The sequence below is a fragment of the Lynx rufus genome, unplaced genomic scaffold, assembly GCF_022079265.1.
Source record: "Lynx rufus isolate CCGP_SWC_20201006 ecotype Redwood Valley unplaced genomic scaffold, mLynRuf1.p SCAF_3, whole genome shotgun sequence".
Taxonomy (NCBI): Eukaryota; Metazoa; Chordata; class Mammalia; order Carnivora; family Felidae; genus Lynx; species Lynx rufus.
The window spans coordinates 158,323,824-158,345,580 of record NW_025814845.1 but is presented as its reverse complement, the minus strand read 5'-3'; the positions used below and the strand labels follow the sequence as shown (position 1 = coordinate 158,345,580).

Here is a 21,757-nt window from a genome sequence, read left to right as displayed (position 1 = left end):
TAAATTGGGTTAAAGTCCCCTTGACTTTAATAGATTGGATAAACATTAGTCACAAACTCATGAACTATAACCATGGTGATTATATTTTTACTGGAAAGATGGAGCTACTGGAAATTGTTTTTTAGACAGTTTAGGGGATTTTGGATTCATCATTTTGGTCTTATGTTCCTCCCCCCGCCCCATATAGACTACCACTGATCAAAACAATTTATAGAGAGAGAAAGTTTAATTCCTTACCCAAAGTCAAAAGACAACATATGATGAAAATGGGATTTAAACCCAGGAAGTAGCTTAACCCCGGAGTCCTTACTCTGTACTGTTGCCTTTGACAACCTTGATGAAGTAGGGTGGAGATGGCACACACATGCAAAAAATGAAGCTACAAAAGCTGTTTTGAACATATACTTGTATTTTTTCCTATATAAGATATTATTTATCACATTTAGCTTCTGCAGTAAAACTTTAGGACAGCTTGCCAACTGGCAGCCTCAGGGTCAGATTATCTGCGCGTCATTTTACTTGGCCTTTGGAATGTTTTGAATGTGTGAACGTGGATCAGGCACGTATTCTTGGTTCCTCACATTCCCTGCCATTCCCTTTTCTAAAACCCTGTCATTCCAGTCATTTATGTAATCTGTCTGGCCCCTTGTAAGCACTTAAGTTGCAGTTTCTGTTATAAACTACTGATAGGAGGGACCACGTATCGTGTTATTGAAATACTCTGAGGGCTTTTTTCCTAGCTCTAGAACCCAACAGAGCAGAATTCTGCCAACAAAGGCTAGATCTAGTTTAATTTGGCACACATCTATTAGAAAATTTAGAAGAGGAATTTAGAAAGGAAAGTAGAAAATTTAAAAACAAGTAGGGCAAAGTTGGAAGACTTACTTCCTGATTTAAAAATTCACTACAAGGCAGGGGCGCCTGGGTGGCGCAGTCGGTTAAGCGTCCGACTTCAGCCAGGTCACGATCTCACGGTCCGTGAGTTCGAGCCCCGCGTCAGGCTCTGGGCTGATGGCTCAGAGCCTGGAGCCTGTTTCCGATTCTGTGTCTCCCTCTCTCTCTGCCCCTCCCCCGTTCATGATCTGTCTCTCTCTGTCCCAAAAATAAATAAACGTTGAAAAAAAAAAAATGTTTTTTAAAAAATTCACTACAAGGCAAAACAATTTTAAAAAATGTTTAATTAAAATTTACTACAATCCTACAGTAATTAAAATAATGTGGTACTGGCGTAAAGACAGAAATATAAACCAATGAAATAGAATAGGAAGCCCAGAAATAAACATTCACACATATGGTCAAATGATTTTTTTGATAAGAGTGCAAAGACCATTCAATGGGAAAGGATAGTCTTTTTAACAAATGGTGCTGAGGGGTGTCTGGGTGGCTCAGTCGGTTAAGTGTCTGACTCCTTCTCAGGTCATGATGTTGTGGTTTGTGAGCTCAAGCTCTGCGTTGGACTCTGTGCTGACAGCTCTGAGCCTGGAGCCTGTTTCAGATTCTGTGTTTCCCTCACTCTGTCTGCCCCTCCCCCGCTCATGCTTGCTCATGCATGTGCCCTCTCTCTTTCTCTCCCTCTTTCTCTCAAAAATAAACAAACATAAAAAAAAAAAAAAAACACTAAAAGCAAATGGTGCTGGGAAAACTAGATACCCACATACAAAAGAATGAAGTTGGACCTTTACCTAATAACCATATATAAAAATTAATACAAATGGATCAAAGACCAAAACATAAAAGCTAAAACTATAAAAATCTTAGAAGAAAACATAGGGGAAAAGCTTCATGACATTGGATTTGGCATTGATTTCCTGGATGTAACACCAAAGGCATGGGCAACAAAAAAAAAATAAATTGAGCTTTATCAAAATCAAAACCTTTGTACACCATTAACAGACTGAAAAAGCGACCTACAAAATGGAAGAAAACATTGGCAAATCACATATCTGAGAAGGGATTAATATCCAGAATGTGTAAAGAACTTCTATAACTCAACAACAAAAAACAAAAAACCCAATTGGGCAAAGGATTTCAGTAGACATTTCTCCAGAGAAGATGTACAGATGGGTCAATAAGCACATGAAAAAATGCTCAAAATCATTACTATTCAGGGAAATACAAATCAAAATCACATGAGATGCCATTTCACACTTATTACAATGACCATTATAAAATAAAAGTAAAAAGCAGAAAACAGGTGTTGGCTAGGATATGGAGAAATTGAAACCTTTGTGCACTGTCAGCAGTAATGTAACATGGTAGGTACAACCTCTGTGGAAAATAGTATGGCGGTTCCTAAAAAAATTAAACATAGAATTACTATATGGTTCAGCTATTCCACTGTGGGGTATATACCTGAAAGAACTGAAAACAGAGACTCAAACAGATATTTATACACCCATGTTCACTGCAGCATTATTCACAGTAGTTAAAAGGTAGAAATGACCCAAGTGTCCATAGATGAATGGATGAATGGATGGATAATAAAATGCGGTGTGTACATGCAACAATTTTTTTTTTATTTTTTAAATACTTATTTTCGAGAGAGGGAGAGGCAGAACGTGAGCAGGGGAGGGCCAGAGAGAGGGAGACACAGAATCTGAAGTAGGCTCCAGGCTCCGAGCTGTCAGCACAGAGCCCGATGCAGGGCTTGAACTCACAGACCATGAGATCATGACCTGAACCAAAGTTAGACGCCTAACCGACTGAGCCACCCAGGTACCCCTATGCAACAGAATATTTTTTAAAATGAGGAAAAAAAGGAAATTAAAAAATGAAATTCTAATACATGGAAATTCTAATTCTATAATATGGATGAACCTTGAGGACATGATTGTGGATGAAATAAGCTAGTCACAAAGGACATATATTGTTTGATTCTACTTTGATGAGTTACCTAGAGTAGTCAAGTTTATAGAGACAGAAAGTAGAGCAGTTGTTACCAAGGTGTGTTTTGTTTTGTTTTGTTTTGTTTTGTTTTGTTTTGTTTTACACTAGTTTTTACCTGAGAGAAGTGGGGAGTTCTTATTTAAATGGATACAGAAGGGTGCCTGAGTGGCTCAGTCAGTTGACTTTGGCTCAGGTCATGCATGATCTCACAGTTTGTAAGTTCGAGTCCCGCATCAGGCTCTCTGCCATCAGTGCAAAGCCTGCTTCAGATCTTCTTTTTCCTTCTCTCTGCCTTTTTGTCACTCGCACATATGCTCTCTGTCTCAAAAATAAACATTAAAAAATACATAAAAATAAATGGGTACGGAATTTAAGTATGGGATGATGAAAAAGTTCTGGAGATGGATAGTGGTGATGGTTGCAAAATAATGAGTTATTAATGTCACTGAACTGTACATTTAAAAATGGTTAAAATGGTAGTGGCGCCTGGGTGGCTTAGTTGGTTAAGCGACCGACTTCAGCTCGGGGCATGATCTCGTGGCTTGTGAGTTCAAGCCCCACATCGGGCTCTGTGCGAACAGCTCGGAGCTCAGAGCCTGGAGCCTGCTTTGGATTCTGTGTCTCCTCCTTTCTCTGCCCCTCCCATGCTCATGCTCTGTCTCTCAATAAATAAACGTTAAAAAAAATTAAAAATGGTTAAAATGGTAAATTTTATGTTATATATTTTTAACCACAATTTAAATAACAATTATTTTTTAATTTTTGATTTATTATATGAAAATTAGTTTGATACCAATTTGTTACCCTTCCAACATAATAGGAGTAAAAACTCCAAACCATTGTTTAAGTTCATTTAGAAAGTTTTCTTTTGTTTATCAAAAGACAAACATTTGCATGTAAAAAGTATTGCAAGATAGGGGTGCCTGGGTGGCTCAGTTGGTTAAGCATCAGACTTCTGCTCTGGTCATGATCTCACAGTTCCTGAGTTCAAGCTCCGCATTGGGCTCTGTGCTGACAGCTCAGAGCCTGGAGCCTGCTTTGTATTCTGTGTCTCCCTCTCTCTCTGCCCCTACCCCACTCACGCTCTTTCTCTCAAAAATAAATAAACATTAAAAAAAATTTTTTTAAGTATTACAGGATACATGCCGAATAAATTCTTATACTGTTCTTTTTATTGTTTAAGACAAATGTGATTTCTGGAAAGAAAGCACTTTCATTTTACCTTGTGATTAAAATGTTTTACCTTATGATTAAAATATGTAACAGTCAAGCTTACTTATTAATTATTCTAAATGAAGACTGTTTCCTACTGAGAAGGGAGAGTATTGGAAGCACTCATATCCTTAGATCTCTAAGGAGGTTGATAGTTCATCTCTCTATAACAGTGTTACTAGTTATAGCAATTTTCATTTATATAAGACCTATTTTGATCATTATCCAAGTGAAAGCCTTTTTTTACATAGAGCAATTTATGCAATTAGGCAAAGCTGTAAAATCAAACTTCTTAACCTTTAAAATAATTTCTTTTAATTTTTTAATTTTCTAAAAGTTATTTTTAAAACAATACTGTTGCTTTCATATTTACATACATGTTAAAATATAATTTGAAATTATGTAAATGTAACAAGATAACAAAAAGAACCTCACAACCCTACTGTCCTTTATTTTACAACAAAACCAGTAAAGGAAAAAAAAAAAAAAACCAACACGTTTGCATAACAGTTGTAAGTACTAATTTTAAACAATTTTTATAATTCAGCTAATTTGTAAAGGTTAGATACTTCCAAAATAAAATCTAACTCTCTGTAAAAAAATTAAAACAAAAAAACTATTCCATTTTTGTCTTTCAGATTTTTTATAGCATTGTGAGGAAAATGGGCAAAAGACTTGAAAGTCTGTTTCCAAAACATGATATCCAAATGGCCAGTAAATAATCACTTAAAATTCTATCCATAAAACAGACACAAAATGAAAACTCCTATCCTAATAAAAGAGGCAGAAGATTAAAGCTAGGCACTTATTCAAACTGTAGAAATTAAGGACAGAGAAAATATTAAAATTACCCACAGAAAAGACAGTTATCTTCAAAGAATAGAACAACAAAAATGTTGTTATCCTTTTAGTTCTTGGTTTACAACTAAACATCTTTTTCTGTATCTTTATTCCCTCTCTTGTGAATGATCTGTGTATGTTTTATTCATTTGTGTATTGTGGTGGTAAAGATGTTCTTAGCATTTGTTAGTACTTTAAATTTATTTCTAATTACACAAATAATATATAAATACTGTCTTACGAAAATATAATTATAGCTGAAGCAGCGTGCACTTAACATTTTTCTGTGTGTTGAAACAAAATGTATTAATTTTCTATAACTTGCTTTTTTCACTATCTTGGGACTCTTTTTATGTCTAAACAGATATATTTATTTAATTACTACGTAGGGTTCCATAGTATGCGTCTATCATAGTTTATTTAACTGTTCTCCTGTTGAAGGATGTTGGAGTTGCTTTCAGTTCTTTGCAGTTACAAACAGTGCTTCAGTAAACCTCCTTTTATATATACAAGGCTTCCCTAATGTAGATAGCAAAAAGCGGCATTTCTTGGTCACAGAAAATGAATGTATGTTTAATGGATACTGCCACGTAGCCTTCTAAAGGTAGTACCTTTGAACCTAAACTACTAGCAATATATGAGAGTACCTGTTTCCCATGCCCCATCAATAATTGGTATTATCAAGCTCTTTTTTCTTGATGACTTTTTAAAATATTACTTGGGTTTTAATTAGCATTTATCTGATTACTGGTGAAGTTGAGCATTTTTCCATTTGTTTATTGGCTGTTTGTCTTCCTGCTTTCTGTAAATAGCCTATTTGTATCCTGCCCACATTTATTTATTTATCTATCTAATTATCAATTTATAAGTAAGCCCTACATTCAATGTGCGGCTGAACTCATGACCCCAAGATCAAGAGTCACATGCTCTATCGATTGAGCCAGCCAGGCACCCTTGCCCACTTTTGTACTAAGCTGTTCTGTTTCTGTATTAATTTATAGTTCTGTATAAATTTTGATTAGTTACCTTTGCTTATATCTTGCACATATTTTCTCCATAGGTGAACTCTTTTTGTAACAAAACATAATCCTGTATCATCTTCATTGCATATATTTTTCCACATCTGTCTTGTCCCTTCTTTTTATCCTACTCTATTCTATTCTAATTGACATTATTTCTAACTTTAGATGTTTGGCAGATTGACCAGTGGAACCACCTGAGATTAAATTTTTCTTTGTTGGAAGGTTTTTAATGATAGTTTCAATTTCTTTAATAGTTTGTAGAACTATTCATATTTTCTATTTATTTTTGTGGGAGTGGTGATAATTATGCTTTTCTTTTCTTTTTTTTAATGTTTATTCATTTATTTTGAGAGAGAGCAGGAGTGGTTGAGGGGCAGAGAGAGAGAGAGGGAGAGAGAGAATCCCAGTGTGGGGATGTGGGGCTCGATCCCATGAACCACGAGATCATGACCTGAGGTGAAATCAAGAGTCAGTTACTCAACAGACTGAGCCACCCTGCTTTTCTAAGAATCTGTCCATGCATGTAAATTTTCAAATTATTGGCAATTTTTTTAACAGTTGTAGGAATTGTAATATTAATTCTGATATTATTGCTTTTTATCTCTTTATTTTATTAGTCATTCTTGCCAGAGATATCAGCTTTATTAATCTTTTTCCAAAAACTCCCAACTTCTGTTTTTTTTTTAATCTTCCCCAATGTATATTAATTTCACTCCATTCTTTTTTATTTATTTTTAATTTACATCCAAGTTGGTTAGCATATAGTGCAACAATGATTTCAGGGGTAGATTCCTTAATGCCCCTTACACATTTAGCCCATCCTCCCTCCCACAAGCCCTCCAGCAACCCTCTGTTTGTTCTCCATATTTAAGAGTCTCTTCTGTTTTGTCCCCCTCTCTGTTTTTATATTATTTTTGCTTCCCTTCCCTTGTGTTCATCTGTTCTGTGTCTTAAAGTCTTCATATGAGTGAAGTCATATGATATTTGTCTTTTCTCTAATTTTACTTAGCATAATACCTTCTAGTTCCATCCACATAGTTTCAAATGGCAAGATTTCATTCTTTTTGATTGCCAAGTTATACTCCATTGTATATATATACCACATCTTCTTTATCCATTCATCCATCGATGGACATTTTGGGCTCTTTCCATACTTTGGCTATTGTTGATAGTGCTGCTGTAAACATTGGGGTGCATGTGCCCCTTTGAAACAGCATACCTGTATCCCTTAGATAAATACCTAGTAGTGCAGTTGCTGGGTCATAGTATAGTTTTATTTTTAATTTTTTGAGGAACCTCCATACTGTTTTCCAGAGTGGCTGCACCAGTTTGCATTCCCATCACGCCATTCTTAAAGAGTGCTTTCACTGGATATGGAATGCTAGTTTAGTAAAAGTTTTCTTTCAGCCCTTTGAAGATAGCATCCCATTGTTTTCTGGCTTCCATTTTTCCCTTGCTGTCAGCTCTCAGTCTTATTGTTGCTTCTTTGAAAATCATTGTCGTTTCTGTGGGTAATTTTAATATTTTCTCTTTGTTGTTGATTTACTACAGTTTGAATGAGATATCTAGTTACAATTTTTCTGTGTTTTGTATTAGGATTATGAGTTTTCATTTTATGTCTGTTTTACATATGGAAACTGTAAGTGCCTAATGGAATCTTCGTTGTCTTTGCCTTCTCACTCCCAGCTCCCATATGTTGAAAAGTTCTGCTCTGGGTTTTCTATGGGTTAATTTTATTGTAGAGTGAGAAAGTGAAGACCTAAATTGTTTTTAGTGCTTTATCTCCAAATTGATTATCAGTTGTTCTAGCCAAAAGTATTAAATAACCTTTTAGCTGCTTTTTATTTAAAAGGAATATGCTTTGGGGCGCCTGGGTGGCTCAGTCGGTTGAGCGTCTGACTTCGGCTCAGGTCACGATCTCACCGTCCGTGAGTTCGAGCCCCGCGTCGGGCTTTGTGCTTACTGCTCTGAGCCTGGAGCCTGTTTCGGATTCTGTGTCTCCCTCTCTCTCTGACCCTCCCCCGTTCATGCTCTGTCTCTCCCTGTCTCAAAAATAAATAAAACGTTAAAAAAAAAAATTAAAAAAAAAAAAAGGAATATGCTATATAAATAAATGTTAAAAAAATTTTTAAAGGGATATGCTTTCATCAGATTTTATTTAATTTGTGTTCCTCAACCAATTTTTCAGGACAGCACCCATGTTTTTCATGTAAAGTGTCTGGTACAGATGTGAAGCGTTGCTCTGTTGGTGCTTGTGGGAAATTTTATCATGAAGCCTGTGTTCGCAAATTCCCCACTGCCATCTTTGAATCAAAAGGATTCCGCTGTCCCCAGCACTGTTGCTCTGCCTGTTGCATGGAGAAAGATATCTACAAAGCAAGTAAAGGTAAAATGGAGCTTAAAAGAGGGACAAAGTGTTTTGGGGTTTTTTTTGTTTTTTTGTTTTAATTTTTGTAATGTTTATTTATTTTTGAGAGAGAGAAAGAGACAGAGCCATGAGCGGGGGAGGGGCAGAGAGAGAGGGAGACACAGAATCTGAAGCAGGCTCCAGGCTCCCAGCTGTCAGCACAGACCCTGATGCGGGACTTGAACTCATGAACCATGAGATCATGATCTGAGCCAAAGTTGGATGCTTAACCGACTAGCCACCCAGGTGCCCCGGGTTTTGTTTTTGTTTTTTGTTTTTTTGGTTTTTAAGTACAGTAGCAAATAATAAGCACATTATTATAAAAAATATATCAGGTATTATCTTTCTGTGTATATATAGATATATACAGCTTTCTGTAGATGTAACAGCTCAGCCACGATAGATAGCATGGTAGAGATTAGGTTCTAATTGAAATTATGAAAATTCTATATGTTCAAAATTACCCTTGAAAATTTCTTTAACAGGTGACATTAAGACCACCATCTCTCCAGCAGTGGAGCAGACAAGTTTTTCTTTGCGTGATCTCTCAGTGGGCACTGCATTTAGGATCCTGCATAAGGAATGACAGAGCCAAACTCGTGAAAAAAAATACTATCTTACTGTAACAGCATCACATGGGACCCAAAAGAGTCCAACTCCAAAAAACTCATCTTATATCCAGCTGATACCTAATTATGTAGATTTTTTTTTTTTTAATTTATCTTTAAACAGGTCGCATGATGAGATGTTTGAGATGTCCAGTAGCCTATCACTCTGGAGATGCTTGCATTGCTGCCGGAAGCATATTTGTATCCTCGTACATTCTCATCTGTAGTAATCATTCCAAACGGAGCAGCAGTTCATCCTCTGCCATAAATGTAGGCTTTTGTTTCGTTTGTGCTAGAGGTGAGTGTCAATCCTTTCTCTCCATTTCTTTGAGTTCATTGGCATATTTCCCCACTAAAATGGAGATTCAGTAATACCCCTGAGACATAAACACTTTCAGTAGTCCCTTTTATAACATTAAACATTCCAATTGTTAGAATATTAATTCTTCTATAAATTAAGCTAAAATCTAAATTATTTAAATAACTTAAAATTACAGATAAGTTCTTAGTGTTCCTGTATGGCGTATCAAAAGATTAATCTATTCCCTTCTGCAAACAATTCTTCTATTGGAAGTAGACTCTTCCCATATCATATTCTTTAATCCAGAGCTTTCAACTGATTGAGATTTCACTTGGAAGGAGAGATGAGCACATTTAGTTTTTAATTGTTTATGTTGTATTTTATCATGTTTTGGTCTGGCATTGAGGAAGGCCTGATGGGATACAGCCAAGGCAACATATGTGGTGGTGGTAGCTAAGAGCCAGCAATGCAAGCTTTCTTACTTGCCAGCTGTTGGTATTTAAGTATGCCAAGAGCTTGATCAAGTAAAAACAATATTGTGGCCCTGAGGGGGTCAGTGAAGTGGAGTTCACCATAAATATAAAATAGAATTTCTTTAGTTGAATATAGTACAGAGCATTCAGCATTATAGAGTATCTCAGTTGTATTATAATAAAACAATTTTCAGTGTTTAGTAAATAAACATTTTAGAAATTAACTAATATCCCCAAATACAGTTTGTTTTTTCAAGTATAAGTGCTAACTTTTCTGAACTTTGAAAGGACTCTGGTATATCGGGCCAATTAGATTATGTTTAGACTGTGCTGAAGATGAAGTGTTTGGTTTGGTTTTGGTGTTACGTGGTTTCATTTTGGTTTTTGCTTTAAGATAATAATTCTTTTAATTTGGTGAAAGCACTGTAAAATATTTTTAAATAGAATTTAGGTAGTGTGACAGATCTTGAGTTGTTTTGGTTTTGTGTCTCTCTTAAAAAAAAAATAGAGGAGGTGGGCAGTAAAAGGTTAAATAAATGGCTGTCCTCCTGGTGGCAGCCCATTGTATGTAGGCTTTCAGTTCAGTTTGCCCCAGTGTGTGCTAAATCCCTGGGGCTGTTTGCCCTTACTGGGGAAGCCTTGTGTCTTTATTTAGGGGAGCAATTACAGCTGTATCCTGCTCTGAAACCTGGCTGGTGTGTGGAGGAGGAAGTCTGCAATGTTTTGTGCCACATAGTTAACAAGTGGCAGAAAGGATTCAAATAGTCAAAAGAAATAAAAAGTCACCACTGGTGTCTTTTCCATCTCCCCATCCCTAAGAAAGTAATGATAGTATGGAAATACTGAATTATCAGTTGAATGGCTAGCGTTAGAGGCTTTAAACAGATGAGTGTCAGTGATAGCATGAAGTCTCACTTTGTAAATATTTTATTCTACCTTGCTAAGCACTTAATATTACTCACGTTTACAGGGGTGTGTGTGTGTGTGTGTGTGTGTGTGTGTGTGTGAGTGTGTATAACTGAGCCAGCATTTTAAGTATCAAGTTTATAACTCTCATGCCGGCTTACTTTGGAGTACATTCTGAATCAGTTACCATCAGTATATTAACCAATACTTTCTTTTGCTCTATTTCATTCAATAATTGGGAAACCTTTAAAACAGGTATTTTCAATGTAAGATAGGTAGAAAATGGCCATTGTCAAGGAACCTAGCTTTATAGGGATTCTACCCATTTTAAGTTTAACTTCAGATGCCTTGATTAAAAAAAAGCTTGAGATAATGGAAATACTGGATCTGTATTTGCATCTTATCAATTTGACAGTTATTCTGAAAGATATACTATATTTATATGCCTGTATAATCAAGATTATTTAATTCCCAAATATTTGAACTAAGAAACTGTGCAGTAAACAAACTTTCATTTTCCTTTTTAGCCTTTTACAGAAACTTATTCAAAATAGATCAGATGTTGGGATTTGAGAAGGCTGAAGTCAAAAGTTTTCACAAGTAAATGATATGAGTTCTTTCATCAGTATTTATAGAGGTCTCCTTTTTTAAAAAAACTGTTTTTAGTGCTTATTTAGAGAGAGAGAAAGTTCTCATGGGCAAGAACAGGAGAACAGGAGAAGGGCAGAGACAGAATCCCAAGCAAGGCTCCGCACCATCAGTGAAGAGCCTTATGTGGAGCTCGAACTCAGAAACCTCAAGGTCATGACCTGAGGCCAAATCAGGAGTTAGTATAACGGTATAACCCACTGAGCCACCCAGGCGCCCCAGGTCTCCTTGTTTTTAAAGAGGCCTAAATGTAATAAATTCACACATAAAAGGTTTTAATTGTGTATGTTTTGGTATTAGAAAGCTTTGTTTTGCTTTTGTTTCTTGCCTTATACAGAGTTTTTCCCTCCTCATGAAGGATTTTTCTCTTAGTTCATGATTATTGGTTGTTTAAAATAATTCAGCTAATTCTTAAGGACTGAAATATCTAGAAATATTTTTAGAAATGTTTCAAGGTGTAGAGGAACATTGCTCCTTCCCTCCCCTCATGGCACCATAGGAAATGTTCAGTCCTAGTATTTCCTTTCATCTGGGGGGGGGGGTATAAAATAAAAGTTACTTAACGTTCTATGCCTTTCTTTGTGATGGTAATTTATAATGGAGAAGGTAGACTAGGGTTTTCTTTTCATTTTAATAATAATAGCAATTTTTTTTTTTTGCATCTGTAAATCAAACTCTACCAGATACCATCTGAATCGTCACAGTTGCCCTAAGAAGTTATTTCCCCATTTTATGTAGATGAGAACACTGAAGCCCAGATTCCATAATTTACCTGAAGGTCATAGAAATTGTTAAATAGAGGGACTAGCATTTGTACCTGATCTGTCTCATTTCAAAGCCCATGTTTTGTATACTATCCTGCTTCTCTCTATTAAACATATGAAATTCATTTGACATTATATAACTTTTTTTTTAACTTTTTTTTTTAACGTTTATTTATTTTTGAGACAGAGAGAGAAACAGAGCATGAACGGGGAAGGGGCAGAGAGAGAGGGAGACACAGAATCGGAAGCAGGCTCCAGGCTCTGAGCCATCAGCCCAGAGCCTGACGCGGGGCTCGAACTCATGGAACACCGAGATCGTGACCTGAGCTGAAGTCGGACGCTTAACCGACTGAGCCACCCAGGCGCCCCAACATTATATAACTTTTATTAGAAGATTTTTATACTATTGCCAATTAGCAGTTTTAAGTTCCATTCTGTCCTCCAGATCAGAGTTAGGTCTTGACTCTTTCTCAATGTAGTAGGTAGCACCAAATGAAGATAACACCCATGGCAAAAATAAATGGTAACCCTTTTAAAAACAAAACTCTTGACTCTTCTCAAAATGATCTCTATAAAACGGCTGTCATGATCCTTATTGCAAAGTCCTCAGATCATTATAAACTGTCTAGTAACCAAACAGAGCAATGTTCCCTGGTCTCACACTCACCTAGGTTAAGAGTGGCCTATAGTGAACTCAACAAGGGGAAGAGGATAGGAGGGTGTCACAGGTGGGTTAGAGGAGATCTATTTCCTTCCAAACAGGATAGCTGGGTTAGTAGATCAAAAGAACTATCTTATAAACCCTTAGGTTGGTAATTACTTTATGTCATGGCAGGGGGAAAAAATGTAAATGGTTTGCATTACCTTAGTGAAGTTCAACAAGTCCTGGCTCCTTTAAAATCATGTTATCATACTGATAGAGAACAGCTTCATTATCTGGCAGAAAAAGATATGACTAGAGAAGAAGAGACTCAATTCTGCCTTTCAGTGTTACTTGATACATAGAAGGTAGATCAGTGTTTCTACTATGTTATGTAAATAACTCTTACTTGCTATTAAGTGATATGTCATTTTGTTCTTTGGATTGTCATCACAGTATTTCTAAATATTAAGGAGTGTAGCTTTGTGTGTCATAGCAGGTTTTAAGTGTGACATCAACTGCAGTTTACATCTTCAAATTAATTTGGTTTTCTTCTGGGTGTGTAGGTTTTTACGGGATAAGAAACCGAGTAGCTCAAACTCCCTTTAATAACTCTGGCAAGCCTTTTCTGTCAGTTTTTTCTTTTTCTTCATATTCTCATTTTCCCCCCAACTTTTAGCACAGCTACATAATAGGTATTGGTTTATTTTTTACCCTCATGGAATCATGGGTAGTTTCATTGCAGCTCATCTCTTTCTGTTTGTTTCGTATAGGGCTGATAGTTCAGGACCATTCAGACCCCATGTTCAGTTCATATGCCTATAAGTCCCACTACCTACTGAATGAATCAAATCGTGCAGAGTTGATGAAATTACCTATGATTCCTTCTTCGTCAGCTTCCAAAAAGAAATGTGAGAAAGGTAATAATCAAAATAGTTTATCTCTTGCTTTTTATTTTTGCATTTCCTTTTTTTTTCTCTTTAAATGAAGGGGGGAAATGTATGCCTGTCAAGCACTATCTGTTGCTTTTGGTAAATTCTACCTTGGTGGTTGTGACTGTGTCTTCGTATGGCTGCAACATTATTAAAAAGGGCTTAAAATAATTCCATTATTGCAAATTCTTACTTCTCGTTGAATAAATTCTCACACATTCCATCCATCTGTGGGTTATTAAAATTGAAAGACTGAGTAGGATTTTGCTTAATATAGAAAGATTCTAAGGGCTCTTTCTCTTCTGCCTGATGGAGAACTACCATTCATGTTAGAATAGAATAGACGTGATGTAAATTATCATGAACTTCCAACTAAAAAACCAGGATAGGTTATTAAAAGAGGGAAGCCAAGATACTGGTACTTAAAATTTTGATTTTAGGCTACATTTTATCCTTTTGTTTCTTAAATGTTTTTGTTAAGATGCTATGAAAACTAGTTGCCCTTCTCTTAGGAGACTTTGGTGGGCAGCTGGGGTAGTTTATCCCAAATATTGGATATTGAAAGGCAGCCCAGCTCAACTGAAGAATTACTTATGGGTAATTTATCCACAGAGAATCAAGAACTAAATGTAATTTATATTCTCCCTAATAATTTAATCTATAAAAGCAAATCTTATATTTAACTTTACATAGCCTGCTTATAAAAAAGGAAAAAGTAGTTTAACAGTACTATATTATTTTGGGAGGTCTTATCCCAGAGGGTAAAATGAATAACCTTAAAGGTAAAGGCCTTTTCCTGTATACATTCCCATTATGATTGGGGAGCCAAGTTCAGAATCTTTAAAGGAAATTTGATTCATACCTAAAATACTAGGTATATTTGAAATAGGTTTTTTTTTTCCCCATTCTTTATGTTGCCTGCTTGATGATGTATCTTTGCTCTTTGTCAGACATCTGAAGTGGCAACCCAAGACTAAAAAATATGTAATTAAGCAGGTTGATTAGAACCTATGGAGAAGTAGGTTGGAGAGAGTATTGGCTTGCTCATTTGTTTGTTTGTTTTTACATTGAAGTCAGAGTATGTCACCTTACTGGTGATACCATCTACTTCTGAAACAAACATGGACGTAGGTCTGGCTAACTCTATAATGCAATAAAATTACCCGAGGCATTCATTTTAGGAAATGCCTTATTTCCTACTGGCGCTTTTATAAAATTAGATTAATTCAATTGTTTCTTACTTTGTTTTTGGTACTCAGTATTGACCTTGACATGAATTGAAATTATTTTGAGCCCTCTGTTTGCTTAGCTTGAACCACATCTTCTTCTTGCATCCTAAAGCAGTTTTCTTGCATAGCACCAAGGTGGATTGTTCATATTTTCATTTTTCTTGTGTATTTTTTGTCAAAAAATCGTGATTTTCATTGACGATTCTGGGTCTGTATTTCCTCTGAAATAACACTTAAAATTGAGGACTACTCCATAATGTTAAAAATGGCCAGCCTGACTTCCACATCAGCTCTAATGATCACATGTCCCCTAAAGCTGTTTGCAAAGTCTGCTCTCCCTATTGGTAATTCCTTTCTGATGGAGAAGTCAGTTATCTCATTTTTATTGTAAACTTACCGAACCCCCTACCTAGGCTAAGAGCACTCAGGCAGCTAATCTGTAGGTTGGAGAATTGGAGCAATTAATCCACATTGAGATCTGCAGACAAAGGAAAAAATCTTAATGACTGAAGTAAAAGCTTTTAAGCAGAGGAAATATAGTAATTTATTTCATCACTGATTGTATATAGATTTTCTTTTTGTTTTTATGTTAATCAGTTAGAAGTTTGAAAGTCTACAGGAAGAAAAGATTTTCTGGAAAATTGATAGCAAACCCTCAAAAGGTTAGAGCATGTGATTTCATAAAGTTGTGTAGAGGGCTCTTAACCTTTTGCTTATGAGATATTAAACCTCAGTACAATCAGGTTATGGGCCTGATTTTCCAACACAATTTTTTTTTTTTTTGCAGTAAATGTCTTTATTATATTTCATCTTCAGTGGTTAACATCCTTCTCTGTCACTTGTTGAAATACCTTTTAGAAATACCTAATCTCCCCCCAAATCTCTTTTATATTTTTGCATTAAAAAATATCCTTTTGTTTTGTTTGCTGTTCTTGTCTTGGTCTTAATCCAGAGATCATTTTGTGTATTTCAAAGGAGAGGATTTTGCCAGGGAACCTGGAGAGGGATCTCCTTGTTGTGTGGTACTTATTCCACAGTGACATTTACTTAGTTTTATGCTATAAAGCAGTGGTTCTCAATGTGAAGTCAGAAAAACTTATATAAACAATTTTTTAACCATGTTTAATATTTCAGAAAATCTAACAGAATCACACATTTGCACAAAATAAGGCTGCATACATTTCTTTATATTTGGCTATGATTTGAACAACTTAATGTGATAGTTTTGTTATTGGGATCAGAAGCTCTGATTGGCAGTTACATATTTCTTTGGTTAATAAAAACAGGAGAAATTGTTACCTTTTAACAGGGGTTTTGATTCTGTTTTTTTGGTTTAGGATTGGTTTTTTTGTTTGTTTGTTTCGGGGGTTTATTGGTTGATAAAATGTTTGGAAACATGGGTCCCTGAAGAAGAGAAAGGAGATCCTTGGCGATGAAAAAGTTGCAAACCACTGCTGTATAGCCTGTTTTTGACTTTCTTTATTTTTGCTGGAAAGTTAAATGATAATGTAATCACCAATTTGAGAAAGTTCAATCCTTTGCTTTTTTGCATTTTTTTATGAAAGAAAAACTACTGGTCAACCTATTGGTTATTTTCATTCTTGCTAATTTTATTATAAAGGGATTTAGTTAACTATGGCACTGGATTAAAATACAAGATGACCATTGCATGCTTTCTTAGCTCTCAAGGAGAAAAGAAAGTAAGTTGCTACATATTTCTTTGAAAATCTGCTCTCAAATCTACTCAAAGATTCCATGCATCTGTTAAGAGTTTTAGCTGCATGCTAAGCGGATGCCTCAATTGCCCACATTACTGTAAAGACTACAGTAATGGTTTTCATACCACTCAAAAGTTTTGAGTTTCTGGCCCCTGAAGCCCTGAAAAGGGACTGAAGTAGCTAAATCTGTTCATTTGTTTTCTATTTTAATCCATCACTATAGAGCTGACTCAATCCCTTTATTTTCCCCCAATTTGAGTCAAATTTGATGCACTTAAAAGATAACTTTCTCTTTTCTCTTTCTTTTTCTCTTTCCTCTCTTCTTAGTTATTAAGACTGTTTATTTGTTTCAAGGTGGAAGATTGCTCTGCTGTGAATCGTGCCCGGCTTCCTTCCACCCAGAATGCCTGAGCATAGAAATGCCAGAAGGCTGCTGGAATTGTAATGACTGTAAAGCTGGCAAGAAACTACATTACAAGCAGATTGTTTGGGTCAAATTGGGAAATTACAGGCAAGTTTTTCCAGGACAAAAAAGAAGTATTCAATGATTGTTCAGACATAGGTTCATAATCTATATACAAACTGGCTAGGAGATAGGTAGAACAACACAGAGCTACTTCCTTAAAAAAAAGAAAGAGAAAAGAAATCTATTTTGATTTGGCTTTTAGAAGCCAATTTGGGAAGGTTGGGTTATTGTTGGATTTTTTTCTTTTAGATTGGTCCTTTGACTTGTTTTTCAGTTTTTCTTTTTTAAGAGGAGACACTAGACTCCTCCCTTATTTTTGTAAAATGTTTATTCTTTTTGAGAGAGAGAGTGAGTGTGTGTGGGGGTGCATGATCAAATGGGAGAGAGACAGAGAATCCCAAGCTGGCTCCATGCCCAGCACAGAGCCCGACCCAGGGCTCAATCTCACAAACTTCGAGATCATGACCTGAGTTGAATCAAGAGTCGGTTGCTTAACCAACTGAGCCACCCAGGCAACCCTTGTTTTTAAGTTGAAAGTAATTTTACACTAGTGAACTATGTACTACTAGATTTTGGAATAAAAGGTCTTATATAGATAGTAGGGAACATGTATTCTTTGTGTCCTAATTCATTTATATTGATTTCTAATAAAATAAAAGAATTTATATCCTGGCCAAAATAGTTCTCTTTACCCCTAAATCTGGCCCATTTCAGTTTCTGCTAGAAGCTTTAAACTGAGTGCAAGAAGAGAGCTCTTTAGAATTTAAGGAGAGAAATTATTTCTTGAAGAGCTTTTAGTTCTTAAGAGAATGAAGAAGTATGTGTGATTGCCATTATATTAATAAAACTTTCTCCTTTTAAGAAGCCTGTCTTGGGGTGCCTGGGTGACTCAGTCGGTTGAGCGACCGACTTCGGCTCAGGTGATGATCTCACAGTTTGTGAGTTTGAGCCCCGCGTCGGGCTCTGTGCTGACAGCTCAGAGCCTGGAGCCTGCTTTGGATTCTGTGTCTCCCTTTCTCTCTGCTCCTACCCTGCTCATTCTCTGTCTCTCTCTGTCTCAGAAATAAATAAACATTAAAAAAAAAGAAGCCTGTCTTTGGGGCACCTAGGTGGCTCAGTCGGTTGAGCATCTGACTCTTGATTCTGGCTCAGGTCATAGTCCCACAGTCATGGAATGGAGCCCTGCCTCAGGCTCTGGGCTGACAGCAGGAAGCCTGCTTGAGATTCTGTCTTTCTCTTCTTCTCTCTTCTCTCCACCCCTCCCCCTGCTCGAGCATGCCCATGTGCTCTTTCTCCCCCTCTCAAAATAAATAAACTTAGAAAATAGAAGCCTGTCTTTAACAAGCCTTCATTGAATAGGAATAGTGATGTATTTTTAAAAACTCTACATTCTACATTTTGAGACATATGTTTATCATTTACTGAGAAAATAGGTACTGTTCAAGAGAGCACAATAATGGTCCACTTTTCAGAATGCTAAGTAAAATATATTTCTGTAGGATTTCAAACATTGTAATTTTTTTTAGTAAGGGCTATGTCATTTTCTCTGAATTTTAAATATGCTGCTTGCTTACTTACCTATTTAACTTTGTGTGTGTGTGGGGGGGTAGAGTGTGTGTATGTGCACACACTAGCAAGTAGGGTTGGGGCAAAGGGAGAGGGAGAATCTTAAGCAGTCTCCACACCTAGCTCAGAGCCTAACATGGGGCTCAGTCTGACGGACAGCGAGATCATAACCTGAGCTGAAATCAAGAGTCAGACGCTTAACCAACTGAGCTACCCAGGAGCCCCTTACCTATTTAACTTTAAAATTTTATTTTAGCTGAGATATAAGGGGCCTTGAGATTGAGACGTGATGCCCCCCCACACACACACAATTTTTTTTAACATATGACAGAAACCCCCCCAAAAAAACTTGGCAGTTGAATACATAAGTAATTTTATACTATATGGCAACAAATACAAAGTTTCAGAAGGCAAATGTCAAACCAAGGGGAGGTATTTTTACTTCTACTTTAATAAGAAAAGACAAATACCTTACCTAGAACAGGGAGCAAAGAAGAGAAAGAGCCAGGTTGCCAAAGAAGAACAAATAGAAAATAAATATGTAAAAAATGCTGCACCTCACTGAAAATAAGTATATGTTAAGGACAAAGAGGTTTTTTATTTCATTTTTGTTTTTGTTTTTTTCCAATTAACAGATTGTCAAAGATTTAAGAGTAATAAGTTTTTGGCTAGGGAGGGCAAGCGAAAAGGAGTGCCCCCACAGGGCAGTCTTGCATCACATATTAAATTGTAACAGTGTCTACCTTTTGATTCAGCTCTTCTCTTTTAAGGAATTTATTTAAGGAAAAAAACTGGACAAACAGGAAAAAATGTATTTATAGGGGTATTCATTAAAGTATTATTTTTAATTGCAAAAATTTGAAATAACCAAAATGCTCAGTCAGTGAGGGATTTCTCAAATAAATTATAGTGTATCCATAACCGTAAAGGGATAATGCTCATCTCTATAGTAACATGAGATGATATCCAGGGTATATAGTTGAATTTAGAAAGCATGTGAAAGAGCATATACATTATCTTTCCATGTGTTTATATAGTTAAAAAAAAATGTAGATCTAGATATGTTTTTCAGACCCAGAAAGAAAAACATCAGATGTTAATAGTATAAGGCATAAGATTTTAAAAGGGTGTCATTTATGGGGCGCCTGAGTGGCTCAGTTGGTTAAGCGTCTGACTTTGGCTCAGGTCATGATCATGCAGTTCGTGAGTTCAAGCCCTGTGCTGGATCTGTGCTGACAGCTAGCTCAGAGCCTGGAACCTGTCTTCAGATTCTGTGTCTCCCTCTCTCTCTGTCCCTCCCCTGCTCGTGCGCTCTCTCTCTCTCTTTCTCTCTCTCTCAAAAATAAGTAAAACATAAAAAAAAATTTAAAGGGAGCAATTTTAAGTTTTTGTTACGCATTTCTGCATTGTTTTAACTTTTAAACACACACTGCTTTTTATAATTAAAAATCTGTATCATTCCAGGGTGGGCAGGAGTGCAAGTTTGACAATTAATAGATAAGACATTCCTGGATAAGAAATAGCTAAAACAGCGTAGGGGCACCTGGGTGGCTCAGTCAGTTAAGTGTCCCACCTTGGCTCAGGTCATGATCTCATGGTTCATGAGTCTGAGCCCCACATCAGGCTCACTGCTGTCAGCACAGAGCCCACTGCAGGTCCTGTCTTCCTCTCTCTCTGCCCCTCCCCAACTTGCACACAGACTGAAAAAATTTTAAGTTTTTGTATACTTACTGTTCATACTGATTATTCTATATACTACCAAAACTTACCTCTTCAATTCTTGACTTGCCCAATTGTTAGAAACTGTCATATGTACCTCACAGATGATTTCCATTTAGTGATCGCTATGCTATTCAGCCATTGCCTGTTTTCATTCAGTTATGTTTTCATTCTGTTCCACATCCCACATTTGTTATGATGTAGGATGAATTAGATTCTGAAATACACACTGACATAAACCTAGTACATGTGACCAAAAACTATTTACTCTGGTTGATTAGAGGGAAGAAAATGTTCATTTGAATGGAGTGGTCATTCTTCACTATAGCATCAGTTTATTCTCAAATGGTTCCCTTGACTACTAGAAATCAACTTTTATACCTTGAAAGACAATCTTACTACTAAGATTGTCAAATTTGGAGGAACACATAACTTTTCTAGGATTGAAATTGGTTTTGGAATAGTATTGGTAAATTCTAACTCTTAAGTTGGGTAATGAGTTGTTATTTTTAGTTGTTATGCTTTATAACTTATATGTTCATGATATTCCTTTGTATCAGGTATTAATTTTTAAAGGAAAAAAAACTAGATGGGGAGTTTAGGGTCTAGTTGGTTTAGTCTGTGTTCACTATTTCATTAGTTCACTGATCAATATGTTTTTTTTATTAATTTTTTTTAATGTTTATTTTTGAAAGAGAGCATGTGTAAGCAGGGGGGGACAGGATCCCAAGTGGGCTTTGCACTGACAGCAGAGAGCCCAATGTGAAAGTACAAAACCTTTTTTCTCCCTTGTGCCAGCCATGTAAAGAATGATATGATTTTTCAGTGTCTTGATTGATCTAAAATTGCTTTTGTTTTCAGATGGTGGCCAGCAGAGATCTGCAATCCCAGGTCTGTGCCACTGAACATCCAGGGCCTTAAGCATGACTTGGGGGACTTCCCTGTGTTCTTCTTTGGTTCTCATGACTACTATTGGGTACACCAGGGCAGAGTGTTCCCTTATGTTGAAGGAGACAAAAGTTTTGCTGAGGGACAGACTAGTATTAACAAGACCTTCAAAAAAGGTAAGTTGGATGATGTTTACAGTGGCTCAAAACCAAGACTCAGCAGTTGATTTCTCTGTGTCTCCTCACTTGCACTTGACATGTTTCTGGTATTAGAGAACTTTCACCAGGTGTTACAATCCAGCATCCAGAAGTATCCAATCACATTAGAGCACATCTTATCCAATCAGTTAGAAAAATACATTTCAGTATGGTAGACTCTGCCGTCTGTATGAAAAGAGTATCTTCAGTGATCTTTCTACAAACATAGAGATTATTTTGGAAATAGTCTTCTTAATCCAGTGAGGCACCTTTGCCACAGAAGAGTAGTAAAAGCTTCCCATGAAGCGCCTTATAAGTGTTTTTGCAACAAGTTT

The 21,757-nt window shown here is 36.3% G+C and overlaps 1 protein-coding gene across 5 annotated transcripts in view; it reads left to right on the top strand.

Moving 5' to 3' along the window:
- The window catches only part of NSD3 (nuclear receptor binding SET domain protein 3), a 117,289-nt gene that overhangs the window by 78,194 nt on the left and 17,338 nt on the right, over window positions 1–21,757 (top strand). For 2 of the 5 annotated variants that reach the window (XM_047091128.1, XM_047091126.1), the window contains exons 13-17: window positions 8,149–8,346; window positions 9,100–9,273; window positions 13,481–13,627; window positions 16,941–17,097; window positions 21,199–21,401. In XM_047091128.1, coding sequence (XP_046947084.1) covers window positions 8,149–8,346; window positions 9,100–9,273; window positions 13,481–13,627; window positions 16,941–17,097; window positions 21,199–21,401 — 879 coding nt within the window. Of the gene's footprint in view, window positions 1–8,148; window positions 8,347–9,099; window positions 9,274–13,480; window positions 13,628–16,913; window positions 17,098–21,198; window positions 21,402–21,757 lie in introns of all 5 variants that reach the window. The other 3 variants (XM_047091127.1, XM_047091125.1, XM_047091129.1) reach the window with 2 other exon arrangements.